The sequence below is a fragment of the Erythrolamprus reginae genome, chromosome Z (genome assembly GCF_031021105.1).
Source record: "Erythrolamprus reginae isolate rEryReg1 chromosome Z, rEryReg1.hap1, whole genome shotgun sequence".
Taxonomy (NCBI): Eukaryota; Metazoa; Chordata; class Lepidosauria; order Squamata; family Dipsadidae; genus Erythrolamprus; species Erythrolamprus reginae.
In genome coordinates, this window is record NC_091963.1 from 141,564,167 (window position 1) to 141,588,465 (window position 24,299).

Sequence of the window (24,299 nt, forward strand, 5' to 3'; positions counted from 1 at the left end):
TTATGTGAATTTTTTTATGCTTAGCTTTTGTTTCTTGTTTAGATCAGATCTCCAGATAATGATAAAACACTTGGGGAAAAAGATGCAAATCAGTATCCCAACACTGGAGGCTATGATAGAGAAAATCTCCACAGCAACCATATATTTTCCTTTTGTGCTCAGGTATGTTGGAACAAAGGACAACCAGACACTGCAGAAAACCAACATGCTGAAAGTGATGAACTTGGCTTCATTAAAAGCATCAGGCAATTTCCTGGCTAGGAATGCTAGTGTGAAACTAATAAAGGCAAGGAAGCCCATGTAGCCCAAGACACAGTAGAACATGTAGTTGGATCCTTCATTGCATTCCAGGACTATTTCTTCTACCATTGAACTCATGTTAGTATCAGGGAATGGGGGAGACATTATCAGCCATACAGTGCATATAATCCCCTGAACAAAGGAGCAGTCAAATACTACAGCCATGGCAAGTTTTTTCCCCACCCACTTGGTGATCTTGGTCCCAGGCTTGGTGGCCATAAAAGCCAGAACCACAATGATAGTTTTGGCTAAGATACAAGATATGGCCACTGAGAAGACAACTCCAAAAGCAGTTTGCCGAAGGATACATGTCATCTTGGATGGTTGGCCAATAAATAACAAAGCACAAAGAAAAGATAACAAGAGAGCAACCAGGAGAAAGTAGGTCAAGTTCCGATTATTGGCTTTAACTAGAGGAGTATCCTGATGTTTAATAAAAATCCAGAATATTATAGCTGTAATGAAAGAACAGAAAATAGCAGAACTGGCTAACATGGTCCCCAAAGGCTCTTCATACATGAGGAATGTTAACATTTTTTGGAGACACTGATCTTGGCTATTGTTTGGGTACTGATCTTCTGAACAATGAAAACAGACATCCATATCTAGAAAAGAAATGATTAGTTTAAATATAGGATGGTTCTGAAATTATTTTCACCAATCAAACGTGAATGTAACAATCATCAAATGATGATTTGTTAGAATTGGAGAACGAAATATCTTTCTATCATTTGCATAAATGGTCTATCACCAGAAATGATTAATAATTCAGGACACATTTCAAATATATGCAATTCCTCGGTAACTCAAAATTTTACTTAGAACAAAAACAAAAGAAACAAAATTATTCTATTTGCTTCTTGTATATTAAAAAAACAGTCAAGATATACCCATGATTTGGGAATTTATGGTATTTGCAATTGGAATTGGAACTCGTAAAATAATACTGACAGCATTAAGATTCACTTTAACATTTAGGAGTTTGGAAATAGATCTCTGCCTCTATTTTAATTTGTATAACCAATTTTATAAACCTATTTCTAAAACAGTTGAGAAAACAAAATTGTATATCCAGTAATTCCACAAATAAAATAACCACAAATAATGTCATTAATAACAATCAAATAGCAACATATGGACCTACATAACTTTCCTGGTAAATAGAGTCAGTTGCTATCACCAAATGGGTAAAGGTCATAATTAATTGCTACTATGTTTCTGGTCTATCTATCCAGGGTTTTGAATTCTGTTTCAATTCAGTTACTATCACTGAATGGATAAAGGGCTTGATTCATTGCTACTATGTACCATTTCACTATTCCAGTTGTTTTTATGGTTGAGTTCTTTCCTCTGTTCCTGCAGACATTTCATTACCAGTGTGACTAACATTATCACTCCATGGGAGATGAAATTTGTATTTGGTTTCACAGCAGTGGGTTCAAACTTATCTCACTGTTGGTTCACTTCCTCTATGCCACCAGGCCATGCCTCATGGGCATGCACATGCTTTGCTCATGCGCAATAAAGAAAAAACTAAAAACAAATTCCCCCAAAAGAGCCAAAAACAAAATAGTGACAATTTTTTTTAAAAAAATTAAAACATATAGTAGCACCATGGCCTGGTACTGACCAATCCAATTCTATGACATTGTTCTGGCATCACCGTTTGCTACTACAGTGATCCCCCGCTCGTTGCGAGGGTTCCGTTCCAGGACCCCCCGCAACGAGCGGGTTTTCGCGAAGTAGCGCTGCGGAAGTAAAAACACCATCTGCGCATGTGCAGATGGTGTTTTTACTCCCACAGCGCTAGCGAGGAGCCAAAGATTGGGGGCGGCGCGGCTGTTTGCCGCCGGCATGGGGGGCTTCCTAGCAGCCCCCCAAACCCGGGTTGGGGGCCTGGGGGGCGCTGGCTCTCGTCGCTTTCGAGCTGAGTCCGGGAGCGAATTCGCTTCCGGACTCAGCTCAAAAGCGCCGATAGCCAGCGCCAACGAACGGCTTGTCCACGCTGGCTCTCGGCGCTTTCGAGCTGAGTCCGGGAGCGAATTCGCTTCCGGACTCAGCTCAAAAGCGCCGATAGCCAGCGCCAACGAACGGCTTGTCCACGCTGGCTCTCGGCGCTTTCGAGCTGAGTCCGGGAGCGAATTCGCTTCCGGACTCAGCTCAAAAGCGCCGATAGCCAGCGCCAGCGAACGGCTTGTCCACGCTGGCTCTCGGCGCTTTCGAGCTGAGTCCTGGAGCGAATTCGCTTCAGGACTCAGCTCGAAAGCGGCGAGAATGACCGGCGTGGGCAGGCGAAGGGCGGGCGGCAGCGAGGAGTTTGCGTGGGCGGTGGGGAAACTCCTCGCTGACGCCAGCAAGAGGGGGAAGACCCAGGGAAGCCGCCCAGCAGCTGATCTCCCGGTTGCCATCTACGCATGCGTGCCCATAGAAAAACCGGGCACGCATGCGTAGATGGTATTTTGACTTCCGGGTTGAAAAATAGCGAAGTACCCTGTTCGCAATGGTTGGGGACGCAATAAACGGGGGATCACTGTAGTTCGGGCATACCAGTCTGAACTGGGAGGAACCCACCTCTGGGTTTACAACTCCAACATGCATTGATGATGTTTCCTAACTTGGTGAAACCTATGTACCAAGCAAAGGAAATTCAGAAAATCCAACAGGGATTATATGTCTGGTTCTTATTTAATACTGTAATATTCTGAGATGAATTAAAGCAACATGATCATCATCTATTTTTGGACAATAAAAAGGTATGCCTTTCAATATAGATGTCAGTACATCTTTTTGCTTTCTATGCAAAATCTCTTACCTTCCTGACTAGCAACCTTTCCATGAGGACATCGAAGACAATCATAGCAGCAAAATGGCTTTGATTCTATCCTTTTTTTCCTGTATCCTGAGCGGCACTTGTTATTACATAGAGAAAGTGGCTGGACCTGTTCATTAAGAAAGGAGAAAATGCTCTTCATTGGACAAGATTGTACTTCTATTATTTATTTGCATATTATTTGTGAAACTTTCTTGAGGCAACCCAGAAATGGAAGATCCCTCCCAGGGCCTCAGCAACAAGATCAGGTTCATGCCTAAGTACCCTCCCTCTTTTGCATAATCAAATCAGATATTTCTGTCCTAAAATTAAATTCCCTTCATTTGCTCAGGCCAGCAGAAAAGGATTTATCACTCACTAGAACTAAACCAAGAAAAGATAACGAGGACTCAGGCATTGCAAGCACTCGGCTGTAGACCCACTAAGGAAATTTCTACCATGTGATTGGGTGAAAATTCACAGACCTTCCGGTTCTAAATTAAGAGCATGCACATAAAGCTTCCATCATTCATTAAATGTTGTTGAGCAACCACACTCTGCTTCGGCCATAGTGATGAATGGTATATGAATGAATGTCTTTTAATATTGGGGATTTTTCATTATTCTATATTGTTTTATTGTTGTATGGTGCTCTGAGTCTGTCAGGAAAAGGGTGGCTACTAAATTGAATAAATTAAATTAAGTTAACATGGACAGACCATTTCCAAGTACTGATTTATGAGCCATGGTGGCACATTAGTTAGAGTGAAGTACTGCATGCTACTTCTGTTGCCTGCTGGCTGCCTATAGTTTGTCAGTTCAAATCTCACCAGATTGACTCAACCATTCTGAGGTGGGTAAAATGAGGATCCCTATTTTAGGGGGGCAATATGCTGACTCTGTAAACTGCTTAAAGTGGGCTCTAAAGCACTGTAATGTGGCATATCTGTGTAAATGCTATTTCTCCTTAGTAAAAATATGAACATTCTATAAATAAGGGACAGTAATAATTTTACCCACCCTCTGTGACACTAGATAACTTCAGCAAATCAGAACCGAAATGTTTTCTGCACCACAAGTCACCACTTCCATATTCTTTCATATTTTTAACTGAATACAAAAACAGTTTGATGGTTACACTGGGATTTAATAATGACAAGAAGTATGAAAGGGGATCTGAAAATTTTTAAAAAAACCACTTTGATGATTACTGGGATTTACAGTGATAAGAAGAAAACAAGAGGGGAGTATTGTTATCAGAGGAAGCAATTTAAAAATGAGAGGGATAGTCTTCTGTGCAAGGCCTCTTGGAGTGGACCCACCAATTCAAAAGTCCCTTATTTCATATTAAAAATCACATTCTTTATTGGCATCAGCAGCACACAGTGAAAAGGAGTTTGAATGGCAAGGAAAAGGGAATAATCTCTCTCGCAGTAGGGAAGCATAAACCACGTCTGGGAAAAGTGCCAACTCAGCCTAATGGCATTCCTTAGATAACAGAGCCTATTTATCATTCATGACAAAGAAACAGCTCACCAGAGTCTCGGACAAACATCATCCAGCAGATAATGTATTTTAGTGAAGCAGGAAGCCTTTCTCAGGCACACACTCCCCATTCTAACACCTCTTCCATGAACGGTGTGGAAACGCCACACCCAGTTACCCAAAATCCTTTGCTTTTATACTGCCTGGAAGTGACACCACACCTCAAAGAAGATAACGCTGTAAGCTTATTTCTTTTTTCTATGCAAGTCTTCTTGCCTTCTAAAGAATCTCATATAATGAGCATTTAACAAGGGGTTGTCCACTCAAATGTCTTCCTCCTCCAACTGGGACCATTCCCCCATTGTTGTATCAGCCCTCTCTAGTGGTTCCTCAGGTCACTTTCCCCCTCACTCTCACTCTCTGCATCAGGCAACCCCATTGGCCCAGAGGATCCAGAAGGGCCTGACTCATCCTCCTCAGAATCCAACATGACCAGATTTAGACAAGGAGTACTCACAACAGGTAGTAGAGGGAAGAGACTAGAAGAATTGAGAGTAGGCCTACACAAATTATATATTTAAATGGAAGAAAAGGAATTTGGAAAAAGTAAGTTATTTGTACAAAAGGAAAAGAAAAAAGAAAAAGTTAAGAGAAACGGATGGAAGGAAAACATTCACACAGATTGGAATGTTTGAGAGATTAAGAGTGAATGGATGAATGATGGGGGAATATCATTGATTCTTTAGAATTATTGTTCTATATTTAATTGTGAACAATATTAGTTCAGTAGTTTGTATAATTCATCAGCATAATTATTTTTTTCCAAGAATTTTTTTTTTCTCTCCATTCACAGTACAATCAAAAAATACCAATAACACCAAGTTGCTTTACAATCGGTCAATTTTACATCTCATGGTATGCCAAAAGCCAATGCTACCTCCTTAACTTTTAACATCTAGATAAAAAATAGCTGCTCAATTCTTTACATATTGCAATAATGCTAGTAGCTAAATCGTCCTTTAGGCTGTTCTATATTTTTAATATCTTAAGATGATTAGGCTATAAAGTTTCAACTTTCTTCATATCTCTTCTATGTAAATTTTCATGTATATTTAAAAAATCTTTTTAAATAGTAATCACCCATTAATAAGAAACCATTAAAATAAACATCAGGAAGCTTCCGATAACTGACTCAAGGGGGAAGAACCAATAAACAAACAAGTAGCAACTCATAATAACGCCCAATTAGCCAAATTAGAAAATTACCAAAAAAGAAACTATATTTAAAAATAAAAGAATAAAAGAATAAGAATAAGAAATTCTTGTATCTCTGCTGAGCTCCTCTGTGTCGTAGCGATATTCACAATCTTGTCACCATACTTTCTTCTATATGATCACTCCTCGAATCCAAGATGGGGAATCCTATTCAGAGCTCGCACATCATTTCCTCCTTGAATACCCAGGGAAATCATTTCGACCCAAGCCAAAAACGCTCAACCAAATATCCATCAGATTGTCCCAAATCTGAACTCCTCTTCTTTTTTTTCTTCAACCATTAAAAATTCTTCCCAAAGCAAAAGAGTAAATATTAGGCACTTCGCTGTATTAACGCTGCCGCTATATGCCTTCCTTCTCAAGTACCCAGATGATTAGTGATACTGGTGGAATGATATAAGATCTGTACAGTCATTGTTTTTAAAGGTCAATATATAAGATTATGTAATCTATAAATTGGATTTTGTGTTATAGGGATCCAAGAATGTTATTGACCAATGGATGGAAATGCGGTGATAAGATTAGAATTTCTTTAAATTTAGAAAATTAGTTAAAGTGAAAAATTGAGCAATAAAGTTGGAAGGGAGATATTAACTAGGTATAGAAATTAGAAGTTTAGGGCATTTAGAAATGATAGAATTTTTAAAAATGAATGGTAAGTAAAGTTATAAATTGAGGAGAGGGAGGATTAGGCATAAATTAGGAGGTATAGAGATGAAGAATATGTCTAAAAGATAAGCTATCACAATTAATTTGGATGAAAGTTGGAAACTAAAGTTGGTAGATCCTGGCAAAAAAAGTAGGAGGAAGGAATCTATATCTATATCTATATCTATATCTATATATCTATATCTATCCATCCATCCATCCATCCATCCATCCATCCATCCATCCATCCATCCATCCATCCATCCATCCATCCATCCATCTATCTATCTATCTATCTATCTATCTATCTATCTATCTATCTATATTCCTTCCTCCTACATATACATACGCACACAGACACACACACATATATATAATATCCAAGTCCCTAACCCAGCACCCACATGTCCATCACATGTTCCAAGCAATACACCATCCCAAATGGAGATGTCTTCCAATCACACCCCTCCAGGGTAGGGCTACTACATGCATGGAAGCAAAGAAATTGCCAAAAGTAAGAATTCTTTTGTGAGATTCAGCTTCTGTGTACAGTGATACCTTATCTTACAAACTTAATTGGTTCCAGGATGAGGTTCGTAAGGTAAAAGGTTTGTAAGACAAAACAATGTTTCCCATAGGAATCAATAGAAAAGTGATTAATATGGGCAAGCCCAAAGTTCACCCCTTTTGCCAGCCGAAGCGCCCATTTTCACGCTGGTGGGATTCTCCCGAGGCTCCTCTCCATGGGAAACCCCACCTCTGGATTTTGCGATGCTGCAGGGGAATCCCAGCAGGGAAATCCTACCAGCGCAAAAACGGGCACTTTGGCTGGCAACAGAAGTCCAGAGGTGGGGTTTCCCAGCGAGGGAAGCCTCAGTGAAATTGCAGCATAAAATAAATAAACTAAACTCTAAATGAACCATACCTGATTAAATCTCGTAGGCCACACAATAGCTTCTTTGGGAGAAGAAAACATTATTTTTGGAGAATCCATGCCGTTGACCCCTCCAATTCTGACTCTCAGAAAAGACTGATTTGGAAATACGATCCAGTTCATAATATCAAATCCAACCTCTAACTCTCCGTTCTGGTTGAAGGAAACTTTTTCCCCTGCACTGTTATTGAAAGACACACTCCTTACAAACTGATTGAACTAAAAAATTTAAAAGAAGAAAAATACAAAGGAGTGTAGTAAAGATTTCAGTATATATAAAAAATGTTCCCTCCTCATTGACTTCTGTTGAACAATTATCACTTCTTAACAGGATAAAACTTAAGAAGCAGCACAAATTAATAAAAGATCTACATTTGTAAAAGAAATGTAGAAGAAAAATTGAATGAAAACTAAAAAAAACAACTCCAATTTCCATTTTATTTCAGGAAACCTTTAACATAATTAGTTTTAATCACATTGAAAATAATTAATGATAACATTAACAATAACATTTCTTTTTGTGGAGGATGATATACAAATACAAATTATTGTACATTATTTGAAGACATAGCTCCATAGATGAGTTTCCAATATTAGATAAAGTTGAAAGAAAGAGAAATCCAGCAGCAGGGTTTATACTCAGTTACATCATCATCATCATCATCATCATCATCATCATCATCATTATTATTATTATTATTATTATTTTATTAGAATTGTATGCCGCCACTCTCCAATGATCCTCCCCAATTGAGGTTTTATTTATTTATCTGTAAATATGTCAGCCCTCTGTCATTTATGGGGTTTCGCTTTACAAAGATTTAGTTTAGAAATGTTTGACTTCTTTTATCTTTGTATCTATTTTATTGTATTTTTATCATTGTTGTAAGCCACTCTGAGTCCTTCGGGATTGGGCGGCATAGAAGTCCTAATGATAATGATAATGATAATGATAATGATAATGATAATGATAATGATAATGATAATGATAATGATAATGATAATGATAATGATAATGATAATGATAATGATAATGATAATGATAATGATAATGATAATGATAATGATAATGATAATGATAATGATAATGATAATGATAATGATAATGATAATGATAATGATGCAAATAAAGCAAAAGGCCACTTTACTGGGATCGGTAAACATAATTCGCCGCTACATCACGTAGTCCTAGGTGCTTGGGAAGTGCCCGACTGGTGATGAAATACAAAATCCAGCATAGTGATATCGTGTGCTGTGGCGGCTCACAAAAATGGCACATGATAAATCAAAGAAAAAAATTGCAAGAACCCCTGGTGGTTCAGTGGTTAAAGTGCAATATTGCAGGCTTAGTCTGAAGTTTGATCCTTGTAGAGCTCAAGATTGACTCAGCCTTCCATCTTTCCAAGGACAGTAAAATGAGGACAATATGTAAATATTTTTTCTACGTTGTAAACAAGAAAGTGTTGTCAAGTGCTTTGTGGCAGTATATAAGCCCAAAGCCTATTTCTATTAAAATATAAGAAATTTTTCAAGTTCCCAGTCAGTATGAAACACCTATTTTTGTTTTCTTATTTTTATCTCACCTTCATTAATTTTATGAATAATTCAAGCAGAAGGACAGACTCTTTTCTTCTCCTCCTTTACTGACAATAACCCCGTGAGATGAACTGGACTGAGTGAGTGTGACCGAGTCACCCATCTGGCTTTCATTTCTAAAGAAGACTAGAATTCATTTTCTTCTATTTTCTAGCCTAATGCTTTAACCAATAGAGCAAATGGGCTTTTCCTAGGGATTCCTGTCCAATCCCTTTTTTGAGTTAAGTTAATAATAAATATATATTCCAATTTCATTCTAGTATTAGGTGGTGCTTATTCTATTCACTTTCTTTAAAAAAAGATATCACTTCAAAAAAATTGAAAATTAGTAATTTCTAGGAAATGTGGCATGTTAGTAATGGAAAGTATGACATGCATCACATGATGGAAGTGTGGTGTACTTATCTAATTTAATTTTAATTATTTTAATTGAAAAATGTAGGAGAATGATCCTCTCCAATTGAGGTTCTATTCATTTATCTGTAAATATGGTCAGCCCTATGTCATTTATGGAGTTTCGTTTTACAATGATTTAATTTAGAAATGTTTGATTTCGTTTATCTTTGTACTTATTTTATTGTATTTTTATCATTGTTGTATGTCACCCTGAGTCCTTCGGGGGCATAGAAGTCAGAATAACAATAATAATAATAATAATAATAATAATAATAATAATAATAATAATAATAATAATAATAATAATACAAGTGGAACACTCAAAAAGGAGACAGAAGGAATAATACTGGCAGCACAAGAACAGGCCACAGTAGTTTTTGACCACTTTTTTGGGCTTATGATCCCACCAGTTCTTTGCCACTGGTAAATGGTAGTTCTGGCACAAGTTCCAGTGGATTATCTGTGCCACAGCATCATGTCTATGCTTGTAATCAGTCTGTGCGATCTTTTTGCAGCAGCTGAGTATGTGATCGATTGTTTCATCTGTTTCTTTACAGAGTCTGCACTTTGGATCGTCTGCTGATTTTTCAATTCTGGCTTTGACAGCATTTGTTCTAATGGCCTGTTCTTGTGCCGCCAGTATTAGTCCTTCTGTCTCCTTTTTGAGTGTTCCACTTGTAAGCCAGGACCAGGTCTTTTCCTTATCCACTTTGCCTTCAATTTTCTCCAAGAACTGGCCATGCAATGTTTTGTTCTGCCAACTGTCCATACGACATTGAACCACAGTCCTTCTGTACTGGTCCTTAGTTTGCTTCACCTTGAGAAGCTTCCTACTGTTGACCTCCATCAATGCTGACTCTTTGCTCTCCTTCACATAGTCAGCTAATGCATGCTTCTCTTCTTCCACTGTCTGCTTCATTTGCAAAAATCTTCTGCCGCCTATTTTCCTTGGTAAATACACGCTGTCAACGTCACTGAAGGGGTGTAGTGCATGATGGATCATCATTAATTTTCTGGTTTTCCTGCCCAGGCTGTTCAGCTCTGCCAGTTCACTATGCCAGCTATGTATCTAATGACAGGTATGGCCCAGATATTTATAGCCTTGATAATGTTGCCACCATTCAGTTTGTTCTTCAAATTTTTTCTGGTCCTCTGGATGTACTCTTTGCTGATCACGGTTTGCCCATGGCCATGCTTGATATTATCCAGTTGCAAGATGCCCAAGCAATGTCCCCTCTATTTTTTTTTCGGTGTGGGCGGAAAAGTATAGTGTCTGAGCAGCAGTCCCTTTGGGACTGGGTGGCATAGAAGTCCAAAATAAATAAATAAACTATATACATATACATATACATATACATATACATATACATATACATATACATATACATATACATATACATATACATATACATATACATATACATATACATATACATATACATATACATATACATATACATATACATATACATATACATATACATATACATATACATATACATATACATATACATATACATATACATATACATATACATATACATATACATATACAGTGATCCCCCGCTTGTTGCGAGGGTTCCGTTCCAGGCCCCCCCGCAACGAGCGGGTTTTCGCGAAGTAGCGCTGCGGAAGTAAAAACACCATCTGCGCATGTGCAGATGGTGTTTTTACTCCCGCAGTGCTAGCGAGGAGCCGAAGATTGGGGGCGGCACGGCTGTTTTAAAACGTCGCCGCCGGCATGGGGGGCTTCCTAGCATGGGGGTGCTGGCAAGCCCCCCATGCCGGCGGCGACGTTTTAAAACAGCCGCGCCGCCCCCAATCTTCGGCTCCTCGCTAGCGGGCAGGCAGGCGGCGGACAAGCCGTTCGCTGGCGCTCGGTCTCGCCGCTTTCGAGCTGAGTCCTGCAGCGAATTCGCTTCAGGACTCAGCTCGAAAGCGGCGAGACCGAGCGCGGACAAACCGTTCGCTGGCGCTCGGTCTCGCCGCTTTCGAGCTGAGTCCTGCAGCGTACCTCTACTTCATCTTTTATTGCCCTTTTGCTCCACTGGCATGATGTCATTTTCTTCTCGGTATGATACCTGTCAGCAGTTTGAGCATGGTCGGCAAATATGTTATTGGCCTGTAGTTTCCTGGTATGTCTATTTTCGCTGCATCTTTCTGTATTAAATAGGTGCTGCCAGTTGTAAGCCATTCACTAATATTTCCTGTCTGCAGCATTTTGTTGAACAATTTGGCCATTTTTTCATGCAGGCTGGTCAGGTATTTCAACCAAAAACCATGCACCTGATCAATGCCAGGGGATGTCCAGTTCTGTACCCTCTTCAATCTTTCTGCAATCATTTCGGGTGTTATCTCCAGTTATCTGCATATTGCTCCCTGAGAATTCCTTCTCAAACTCCTTTATCCACCCAGCAGTCCTGTTATAGTCCTTTTCGTCCTTCCAGAGATCTTTCCAGAACTTTGTTGTTATTTTCACCTCTGGCTTTTCAATTTTCTTATCTGTTTGCTGATGCAGGTTCTGGTAGAACTGTCTCTGGTTGGATTGAAATGTTTGATTCTGCCTGTACTGGGTGATCCTAGCTTCATATCACCCAATTTTCCTGGCTGTTTTACAATTTCCAGAACTTCCTCGATCTTTCTTGTACTAAGCCAGTACTTTTTTGTCAAATAGTCTTTGAATATTATTATCATTATCGTTGTTGTTGTTGTTATTGTTATTGTTATTGTTATTGTTATTGTTATTGTTATTGTTATTTACAATTTACTTGGTTAGAAGTTTACCTTCCATAGGTTTTGTTTCAAAACGTTCAGTTTGGCTTCATGATCTCGTGCTCTGTGTCTGAATATGGATGCCTGGAAGACTTGCAAAGCATGAGCCACTGCCCAGACTGCATTGTAGACACTGTAGCTGGGGCTAGTCATATCCATTTCAAATACAGCTGAAGGAAGATTTCCCAGTTTTTCTTCACCAGTGCATATGACTGCATCTTTCTCCTCCATCATGGAGTTGGGGAATGAACATTCAAATGCTTTTCTCCAGAAGAGCTTGATAATGGCATCTTCTTTTTTCATGTTAGGCTTTCTCAACTGAAGAAATTCCCGGAATCCCAGCACCTCCTGGGAGTGAATTTCAAAGGAGAGAGCACCATGGAGGAAGTCTATGTCATCATTCCTTTGAAAGGGAAGTGATGTGAAATGCATCTGAGCTGTCAGAACCCACACTTTAACCTTGGCCAGCAATGCTATATCTTCCACTTGGGATAGGGTGGGAATCATTCTCAAAATAATCATTCCAACTTCAGCGTGGATTAACACTATATTAGCAGAGCTTCTCATAATAACTTTCAAAGTTTCAATTCCAGCTTCCACAGAAGCCAAAATATTATTCGAATAAGTAATTGCTGGCAAAGTTTCAATAAAAGCAAAACAAATGCCACTCAGGGATAACATGGGAACTACATTTTGCACAAACTTTTCACCATTCTCACAATTTGTGTAGACCATGCCTACCCAAGTCCACTGGAAGTGGAGCATCAATTGGAGAATTCCATTGTATTGATGATGTACATTTGGGAACATCAGTTGGTATGGAACCCCCTGTGTTTTTTCATTCACCTCTGGAGTTGAGCCATAGATGAACTGCAGAAATAGATGAAAAAGTGGGATGGGGGAAAACTCAGGAATTAAAAATAAAAAATTAATTGTGATTTCAAACTTCCCTTCTAGCCATAGTTTATATGTCAATTTAGAAAATATTAAAGAAAGTAGCTGAGCTGCAATAAATTATCTAATTTGTAGGATGGCACATATTTTTATGGTATGGAAGAAGTAAAATACTCAACTATTTCCAGAGTCACTGTTTAAGGAACTCTTTGTACAGTGTGTGGGAAATGATAAAAGAATAATGCTATTTGTAAATACCATGCTGGTTGTCAACAATAGAAGTACTAATGTACCCAAATAGATTTGATTGTGGATATATTGCCTGATATAAAGATATTCTGACAGATAAAGTGGCATTGAAATCTGCCCAAGAATTGAAGAAATTTATATGGATTGATATATGAGAATGCAATTGCAATCAAGCTATAATAAAAGATATTCTAAATGTTAATTTAGAAATGATAGAATTAAATTAAAAAAACTCACAGGAATAGATGAAAAAATAATTAACAATTGTATAAGTACTTATTATGTATTGTTACTGGATACTACGGGGGGAATGAGTTTAAGAGAAGTACTGATTAAATAAGGTTAGAGATATGAGTTACCTGTTTGTTAACTATACGATGGATTTTAAATAGATACACTCAGGGAAATGTTAAGAGGAAGAAAGGAAGTGGAGAAGGAAGGAAAGAGGGGAGAAGAGGGAAGTAGGAAAGTAGGTATGTAGATTGTTCTGAGTTCGGGTTTTGCCCTGTGTAATATTTTGCATGTCTATGCGACGTTTCGGTGAAATCACATTCACCATCATCAGGCTGAAGTTTTAAGCTTCGTGTTGCTGTAAATATATGTATGTATGTATGTATGTATGTATGTATGTATGTATGTATGTATTGTGGAGGAAAAATATTTTTTTTTATTTAACCCTGCTGTTCTGTTCGGGTCGTATGTGACCCGAAGCCAAGTTTGAGTCCCTGTAAAAAATTTTCCCTGCATATCTGAAACTTGAAATTTCATGACTTTTCATCATTTCAGGGGTTCTCTCTATGAGAATTTTTTTGGGGGGGTGGGGGGCTTAGTTTTTGCTGAGCAAAAAAAGTTCCTAATGTTATGTTCGGGTCACATACGACCCGGACCGAAAACACTTCATTTGAAGTGCTTATGTTTGGTCAATTTGAAAACTTTTTTCACTTGGAAAGTAGTCTGAACATTTCTGCACACAATGATATGAAAATTGAAATGAAAAAATTAATCCTTATTGGTTTATTTTGCACATAAATGTGCCGCCCCCCCCGTTTTTGTGATTTTTTTTCAATTTATGGATAGTTTTGCTTGCAAAATCCATTCTATTTTACTGGAGTTGGTGTGGGATTGGTAGCTTGAACATTTCTGAATATAAGAAAAATATAAAGGAACTGAAAAAAATGATTCTTACTGGTTTTTTAACATCAGAAATAAGGCCTCCCCCCCCCCTCGGCTGCTTGCAATCATTTTCACTTTTTATTTTTTTATGCTCCAAATCCGAAATATTCTTTAAAATCTTAGGCATTCATTTACTCAATTTAACAATGCTGGTCATCAAAAAATATTTTTGGGGTGGTGGCTAATTGTTTTCTGGGCAAAAAAAAATCATAACTTAAAATCTGTTTCTGTTCGTATATGACAGGACCAAAAATATTTTTTTTAGGTACTTGAATTTAATCTTTTTGAAAACTTTTTCAACTGGAAAACTAGTTTGAACATTTATGAACATAATGATATGAAAATTGAACTGGAAAAATTGAGACTTATATTTTTATTTTGATCAAAAAGCCCCTCCCCCCATCCTTTCTGAATTTCGTGTCAATTTATATTTTTTAAGGCTACAAATCCCTAAGGAATTTTCCCCCAAAAGGTTTGATATACTAAATTGAACATTTCTGAACATGAGAAAAATATAAATGAACTGAAAAAAATGGTTCTTATTGGTTTATTTTTGCCACAAAAGGGCCACCCCCCCCGGCCTTGCTGTGTGCCATTATTGTCACTGTTTATACATATTTGTCTATAAATATTTGGAATATCCTTTTGAAAATCAACCACATTGTAGCCAGATAACTAATTTTATGAAAGAAATCCATTTTACTAAAAAAAAGTATGTAAGTTTGAAATTAACAGCATAATTTTTATATAAATTGAAATAAATTTATATGCAAAATAAACCAATATGCATCAATTTTTCCAGTTCAATTTTCATATCATTATGTTCAGAAATGTTCAAGCTACAAATCCCACACCAACTTTAGCAAAATAGAATGCATTCTGCTAGCAAAACTATCCATAAAGTAAAGACTATTTCACAAAAACGGGGGGAGGCACATTTATGTGCAAAATAAACCAATAAGGATTAATTTTTTCAGTTCAATTTTCATATCATTGTGTGCAGTAATGTTCAAGCTACCAATCCCACACCAACTTTAGTAAAATAGAATGCATTTTGCAAGCAAAACTATCCATAAATTGAAAAAAAATCACAAAAACGGGGGGGGGCGGCACATTTATGTGCAAAATAAACCAATAAGGATTAATTTTTTCATTTCAATTTTCATATCATTGTGTGCAGAAATGTTCAGACTACTTTCCAAGTGAAAAAAGTTTTCAAATTGACCAAACATAAGCACTTCAAATGAAGTGTTTTCTGTCCGGGTCGTATGTGACCCGAACATATCACTAGGAACTTTTTTCGAACAGCATACAAGGGTTAAAAAAAGAAATAACAAACTGACTCAATTGGCTCTGTTCGTAGCTTGTTCTGGAATACAGGAGAGCAACTGAAGATTGGAAATGTGGCGATGTAGTCACCATTCACAAAAAAGGAAAAAAGACTGACCCAGGCAACTACAGACCAATCAGTCTGACTTCTATATCTCGAAAAATACTGGAAAAAATAATAATAAAAACCAGCTTTGCCACTACCTAGAAACAAACAAGATGATAACCAACAGCCAACATGGGTTTATCAGACACAAATCATGCCAAACCAATTTCATATCACTTTTCAACACCATAACCAAATCAGTAGAACAATGCAACGCAGTAGACCTAATATACTTGGACTTCAGTAAAGCTTTTGATAAAGTAGATCACAATCTCCAAATACACAAATGAGGAAAAAATGGTGTAGATTATAACGCAAGTAGATGGATAAACAGTTAGCTGACCAACCACACCCAACAAGTTGTCCTCAATGGCTCTAAATCCACATGGAAGGAGGTAGGCAGTGGGGTACCACAGGGTTCAGTCCTGGGCCCTGTGTTCTTCAACATCTTCATTAGTGAATGAGGGAATACAGTATTCATGAGGGAATACAGGGGGAACTAATCAAATTTGCAGATGATACCAAGCTGGCGGGGGTAGGCAACACGCTAGAGGGTAGGCTCAAAATACAGAAAGACCTGGATTGATTAACTCTGTGGACCCAAACTAACAAAATGATGTTCAATGTCAAGAAAAGTAAAGTCCTTTGCCTAGGTTAAAAAAAAAGCATACAGACCATGAGGAATTTCACTTAGCAGTAGTGACTGTGAAAGATATCTTGGAGTCTAGGTGAATAACCAATTAAATATGAGCCAGCAATGTGCAGCAGCAGCTAAAAAAGCCAACACAATCTTAAGCTGCATCAACAGGGGGATACACTCCAAGACTAGGGAGGTGTTAATACCACTCTATAATGCCCTGGTCAGACCACACCTGTAGTATTGCATCCAGATCTGGTCACTGCACTTCAAAAGAGACATAGAAACTCTGGAAAGGGTACAGAAAAGTGCAACCAAAATGATTAGGGGACTAGAAACAAGACATATGAAGAGAGGTTGCTGGAACTGTATATTGATAGTCTAATGAAAAGAAGGGCCAGAGGGACATAACAGCAGTATACAGGTAATTGAGAGGTTGGCACAGAGAGGAGGGGGTCACCCTATTTTCCAGGGCACCACAGGGCCAGACGAGGAATGACAGATGGAAACTGACCAAAGAGAGATTCAACCTGGAAATAAGGAAGTACTTCCTGATTGTCAGAGCAATCAATCAATTGAATGGCCTGCCAGCGGAGGTTGCCCCAACTCTGGACATTTTTAAGAGGAGATTGGACTGCCATCTGGCTGGGGAGGTGTAGGATTTCCTGCTTGAGCAGGGGGTTGGACTTTCTGACCTGCAGGGTCCCTTTCAACTCTAATAAAATAAATAAATACATTCCCCACTAATATGTTCATGGTCTAAGACAATGATGGTGAACTTTTTTTCCTCGGGTGCCAAAAGAGCATGTGTGTTTGCTATCGCACATATGTGAGTGTCCAGACCTATAATTCAATGCCTGGGGATGGCGAAAACAGCTCCCCCCGAAGACCCTCTGGAAGCTGGGAATGGCCTGTTTCCCAACTTCTGGTGGGACCAGTAGCCTCATGTTTCACCTCCCCAGGCTCCAAAATGCCTTCCCCCATCAACCCAGAGGCTCTCTGGAAGCCAAAAATGCTCTCCCAGACCCTCTGGCCAAGCCAAAAAATCAGCTGGCCAGCACACATATGCATGTTGGAGCTGAACTAGAGTAACAACTCATGTGCTAGTATATATGGCTCTGTGTGCCATCTGTGGCACTCATGCTATAGGTTCGCCATCACTGGTCTGAGACAATGCTGTCCAATGTGTATAATGAATATCCTCTTTATTTTATCTGGTTTCTTTCTCTACAATTCAATTTACACAGCATATTTTTCTTTGCTTTCTCATTTCATGTTTTCCTTTCCTTTTTCTTCCTTTTTAAAGAACAACTGTTGTCTTTTAATTAAAATAGAAAATAGCAAAATAACAACAATCATAACCGCTGAAATGAAAACAGAGATTAAAATAAAGGAATATCAATTAAGACAGACTATAAGAAACTAAAGCACCTCAATTATAAAAAAAAGTTTGCATATCAAATAAACCTAATGAATATTATATAAGTAATTAGGTCAGGTAAAATAAACAATTAAAGACTTTGTAGGATCCAGTGGGTCCTTTTGCTTCCTAAATCCCTAAATGGTGATAGACTATAGGAGAAACCCTCCCATCCTACTACTTCTTACAACACTAGACAACACAGTACCAACAGTAGAGACATTCAAATTTCTAGATTCTATCCTATCTGAAGAACTAAAATGGTCACCTAACATCAAAAACAACTTCAAAGAAGCACAACAAAGAATGTTCTTTCTGTGCCAACCCAGGAAGTTCAAACTGCCTAAGGAGCTGCTGATTCAGTTCTACAGAGGAATAATTGATTCTGTCATCTGCAGCTCTATAACTGTCTGGTTTGGTTCTGCAACCCAACAAGACTGACACAGACTTCAGAGGATAATCAGAACTGCAGAAAAAACAATTGCTACCAATCTGCCTTCCATTGAGGATCTGTATACTGCACGAGTCAAAAAGAGGTCTGTGAAAATATTTACTGGCCCCTCGCATCCCCTCGCATCCTGTTTCAACTCCTACCCTCAAAATGTCACTACAGAGCACTGAACACAGCAAGACAACTAGACACAAGAACAGTTTTTAATAATAATAATAATAATAATAATAATAATAATAATTATTATTATTATTATTATTATTAATTGGATTTGTATGCTGCCCCTTTCCTGAATGCCATCACTCTACTAAATAAATAATTCCCTCAACACTGTCAAACTATTCAATCTGCACTTCTATTATTACTATTTTTTTCGTCATTCCTATCACCCATTTCCTCCCACTTATGACTGTATGACTGTAACTTGTTGCTTGTATCCTTAAGATTTTTATTAATATTGATTGTTTTCTTATTGGTTATTTGACCCCTATGACAATCATTAAATGTTGTAATTTAATGTTAAGAATAATGAGGTACAATACTTAATGATAGTCATAGGAGTCAAACATTAAGTGTTGTACCTGACCCGGCATGTGTGCCACAACAAGATGGCTTCTCCTTCATGCTTGGGGGGGAGGGAGCTGAATCCCCGCTGTTTGGAAGTGCCGATTCCTGTCAGATTGACTGGGAACCTCCCAGAAGGGGGGTGATAAAGGGGGTTTTGTCTCCTGTCATTTTAGAGGCTAGAATGCATTGTGATAGGCACAGCTGTGACCTTGACCAGCAGTGGGTGAAATGACCTTGGTTGCCCTAGCTGCAGCAACTACATGCTGGGTAGATAGGATTTGAAGCATTGGGAATCATCTGGAAGGAGAAGAAACATACACTGGAGGGTGCTGGAGGGTGAGAAGAATAAAACCCTGTTGGAAAGGGTGAACAATTTTGCTAGAAGGGATTCGGATTTAAAAAAATCTCTTTGTTTAGGAAGTTGGGCGGAAACAAAAATTGCTGCAGGTGCACTGTACCCTCTAAGGTGCACGGCCAGCCCCCAGCACCTCTGGCCCTCTCGCGCCCCTGGCTTCTCACTGCTGCCCCCCGCCCGATCCGCCCCTCTTTCTCCTCCTCTGCTTCCCGCCTTGGAGTGTGGCTCCTTCCGCGGTGGTGGCAGCTGCGGTTTCTCATCCTCCTGATCCAGCTGCTAGCCACTTCAAATGCTTTGGGAACACCCGCCCCGCCCCTCTCTCAGTCCCTTCGTTGAGAGCGCTTTCGTCCCAGCTGTCAGCAAAGGGGCTGCAGGAGAGGCGGGGCAGGCATTCTTCTCACAGCAGAGGCTGGCAAAGGTTAGTTTGAATGTCGGGCGCACGTGCATGCACACTCCCCATCCCCCTGCCAGCCCGCCCGGAACATTCAAACTAAGAAAAACCTTCGCCGGCCTCCTCAGAGAAAAAAGAAAGAGAGAGAAAGAGAGAACAAGAGAAAGAGAGAGAGAGAGCAACAGACAGAGTGAGATAGAAAAAATGAGAGAGAGAGAGAGAGAGAAAGAGGGGGGAGAAAGAGATATAGCAAGAGAGAGAGAGAGAATAAGAGAGAGAAAGTGTGTGTGAGAGAGAGAGAAAGCAAGAGAGAGAGAGTGAGAGAAAGAGAAAGCAAGAGAGAGAGAGAAAGAAAACAAGAGAGAAAGAGAAAGAGAGGAAGAAAGCAAGAGAGAGAGAGAGAGAAAGAAAACCAGAGAGAGAAAGAGAACAAGAGAGAGAGAAAGAGAGAGAAAGATAGAAAGGAGAGAGGGAGACAGAAAGTGAAAAATAGAGAGAGAGAGCAAGGGGGAAGAGAGAAAAGATATGAAGGAAGAGAGAGAGAGTGAGAGACAGCAAGAAAGAAAGAGAGAGAGAGGGGAGAGGAAGGAAGAGAGTGAGAGAGAGTGAGAGAGAGGAAGAAAGCAAGAGAGAGAGAAGAGTGGAAAGAAAAGAGAAATGATAGAAAAAAGGGGAGAAAAAAGAGAAATGAGAAAATGATTGAGGCAGAGAATGACAGAAAAGAGAGAGAAAGTGACTCTTGATTTAAAGCATATGGTAAAAGCACTTAAATAATAACAGAGAAAGAAAACCCAGCCCTCACCTGTTTTTATTAATAGTTATGTTTTTGGTTTTGCTGGTTGTTTTACTTTTAATAGTAATAGATTTTGGTTTTGTTTTATTATTAATTTCTTTCAATAAAAAAGAAGGGATCTATCTATCTATCTATCTATCTATCTATCTATCTATCTATCTATCTATCTATCTATCTATCTATCTATCTATTTATACTTCTATGTCGCCCAGTCCCAAGGGGACTGCCACTCAGATACTATACTTTCCCACCCACCCCCCGAAAAAAAAATTAGAGGGAACATTGTGTGGCTGTACTATTTTTGGACATATTATTCGGCATTTAAATGTACTTTTAAAATTTATTTTAAAACCCAAGAACTTTACAAATTGTTTTTATCTGTGGAAGTTGGGACTACAAGACTGGATTTTCAGAATCAGTATAATTTAAGTTTCAAAGTGATTATAGAAGCCAGGATTAAAGAAGTAGCCATGATTACATACTGATGACATCTGCTGGTGAAGTTGAGGCATATTTGGTTGGACTTGTTCACTGAATTTGTCCTTGATGCAATGAGGCTGGGCAGATTGTTTTCCTTTTATAAGTGATAAAGAGGAATTGGAAAACAAATAGAGAACATCTTGGGCTTGAACTTTATCTGAATTCAGAAAGGGTGAGAAGGAAAGAAGGATATAAACTATTTTGGAAAATATTGGCTTCTGGATGTTATGAAGGTTAATTGGATATTTGGATAAGAGATTTGTTCAAAGATACACTTAAAGAGATCCAAGAATGGAAAGAAGAAATCAGAAATGAAAACACCTTTTTTTATCCTTAAAGTTCACAGCAAAACTGTAGTGAAATAGAAGGAGAAGAAGAAAAGAGTCCTCAACAACTGGAATTGAATGAGCAACAGAGAGAAATTGAAATAGAAAAGTATCACCAGAGGGGCATTCCCAAAAGGAACTGATTAAAGGACACAACACTAATGAAATAGTATTTTTTAGAAATTATTTGGAAAATGATTTGATTGAATGAGGGGTTGATGGGGTTAATGGTCATATTCTTGATGATTTAAGCACTATTTTAAGCTGTAAGAAAATAAAGAATAGATATGATCTGACACTGGGAAATGGCAAAGTAAAAAGGAGTCAGAATGGAAATGAAAAATATTCTATAGTTTGATAAAAAGGGAGGCAAGGATAAAATATATGGGTTTAAAATGATAAAAAATAAAAGCCCAGAGGATTGGCAGAGCTAGCATTTTGAGGAGGGATGATAATTATTAAATATGCATTAAGTATGAAATTATGTAGTTAGATTAATTAGGTGTTGTTTTTAAGATATATTTTGAGTTATTAAATTTTATTGAATTATAGAATTATATAGAAATAGATATATTTTGATTATTGGATTTTTGAAATTATTGGGAAAGACAAGGACAATAGAGTGATAAATATTTGAATAATAATAATTGATTATGATTTGAAACAAAATATGATTATAATGTTAAGATGATAATTAATTGAAGATTTAAAATAATGGTTTGGTTAATTTTTATATTGTTATAATACTGGTATAATAATGGGGTTTGGTTTTCTTTTTGTTTATTTAGCTTTTTCTTTTTCCCTTTTTTTCCTTTTTCCTTTCCCTTTTTAAAACTATAATTTCTCTTTTTTATTATTTGTAGTTGATACATTGTTTTTTCTTGTAAGGGTTTTGGAAAATACATAAGAAGGAGGAGTAGACACTATGGCATATCTGAAGAATTAAAGGAGAAGGATATTATTTTAATAAGTTTTAAATCAAATTAAGCTTGAATTCAATTAGATGATAATTAGATATCAAGATGACCAAATTAGAGGTGAAGGTTGGGGGCGTTGGATTGACACTGAAAGTAATTAATTTGGAACTAATAACATTTTGGTGGGAGATTAATTATAAAGAATGTACTAATACAATTCTGTTTTTATTATAATATGAAAATATTTTTAAATGTATTGAAGAAGTTTTTATAGAAAAAAAATTAAAAAATTACCCCGAAATATGTATATTTTGTTTTATACTGACTAAGAGCATATGCACCAAAAAAATTTCTTGTGTCCAATCACAATCACAATCGACTATTCTATTCTATTCTATTCTATTCTATCCTATCCTATCCCTCGTCCCACCTTCCACCCATGAGAAGCATCTACTACTGGAAGAAAGATGTAAGAAACTTCAAAAGAGCTTGTTTTCCATGTAGTCATTGTACCTGTGGCATCTTGTATAGGGACAGGATGGTGCTCATGTGAGCTCCAACTGCAGGCGTTGGTCCTCCAATGACAGCTATTGGCCATTTCTTCCTATCACACCTGTAGTTAGGGATGAATTTTTCCTTGGTAGAGAGCAATTCTAATGAGGCACGATAAGTCCATGTTGCAGTGAAATAACTGTTATAAATATGGAAGCCCAGGGTGTGGTTGGGAAAAATGTAGGGGTTTTCATTTATCTCCTTGACTGCAAATTGCAAAGCTAGGAATTGTTGGTAGATTGGTGTCATCACTCTGAAAGGAAAATTATATATTCTTTCACACTGTTCAAGACACGATATTTCATAGAGTTTATGAAAACATATTTTAAAGTACATAAAATATGTACTTCAGTTGGATATTTCTCACTACTTTCTTACAAGCTCAGTGCTCTAAATATATTATAAATATATTGGTGAAAATAATGATTTCTGCCCCTCTGCAATATAATATTTTGTAATACCATTTTCAAGACAAAATGACTTTGGAGTCTGAAATATTTGAAATCAACTATGCTGAAGCAAATATATGGACAGTACTTTTGAGATTTATTAAAATATTTTTCTTTTCCATTTTCTGCTCCCTACCATGAAAACACAGCTTACTCAAACTTTTTATTTCATCTCTTTAGTATTTAATTTTATCCTTACCATTATTGCAGTAAAAATATGGAAACATGTAGATAACATAGTTGATAAAGGTGTCAGTCTTTAAAAACCCTATGAAAATTGGGCCAATGTATTGAACATTTGTTGGCATTGCATAACATTTAATTTATTACCAGTATTATTCCATCCCACCACCTTTGAAAGTCTTTCTCAGATCCACAAAAGGTTAATGTGATGGAAATCACAACTCAATAAATACATAATATATATAATCTTTTTATCTCATTATATTAGCCTATGGGGAAACTATCTGAAATAAGATTACAAATGAACAAACGTCTCTGTGTTTCAAATAAAATTACAGGATTTCATCAAAAAGATTACTAGACGGTGCTTCACTGAAGTCCATCACTGTATAGAATATGTAGATCTTAGACAAAATGCCAACAACGCTGACATCTCCAGGTTCGTAGTTCTGGTAATGAAAAGGCAGAGGCTCATTCATGCTGCATTTAGTGTCAGGAATCATGGACACCATTTGGAGTAAAAGCCCTATGATTAATGCTTCAAATACCACAATCCCGAATGAAGCAGTTATTTCTTTGAGACAATTCATCCCACTCAGAACTGTATTTCATTAATTCAGATATAGTTCCTATAGAAACACTAATGTCAAAATTCAGAATTCTAACTGAATTATAGAATATCACCTTGTGTTTCCTCATATCTTTTTATTTGGTTGTATTAATTTTCTGAGTTTGTGGTTCTTCCACCTGTTTGAGATCTATGGGGAATTCAGAAGTTATGTTTAAATGGATAATTGTAGGGAAGGCATCCC

At 37.6% G+C, this 24,299-nt stretch overlaps 1 protein-coding gene across 1 annotated transcript; it reads right to left on the minus strand.

The window, feature by feature from the left end:
- Positions 1-23,999, minus strand: LOC139154221 (vomeronasal type-2 receptor 26-like). The gene is made up of 6 exons (XM_070728650.1): positions 23,824-23,999; positions 22,817-23,108; positions 12,228-13,085; positions 7,443-7,670; positions 3,113-3,239; positions 1-905 (listed from the first exon to the last, which is right to left on the minus strand). Exons 1-6 carry the CDS (start codon positions 23,997-23,999, stop codon positions 1-3), a joined length of 2,586 nt encoding a protein of 861 aa, XP_070584751.1.
- Positions 24,000-24,299: the final 300 nt, after the last annotated feature.

Bases quoted from the DNA above. Each gene is read 5' to 3' on its own strand.
- LOC139154221 (XM_070728650.1), bottom strand. From the start codon at position 23,999: ATGGTGTCCATGATTCCTGACACTAAATGCAGCATGAATGAGCCTCTG. The intron at 3,240-7,442 runs GTATGGTTCATT...CTTAATGAACAG, and splicing joins GGCCTACGAGATTTAATCAG to GTCCAGCCACTTTCTCTATG. The intron at 906-3,112 runs GTAAGAGATTTT...TTTCTTTTCTAG, and splicing joins AAAGGTTGCTAGTCAGGAAG to ATATGGATGTCTGTTTTCAT.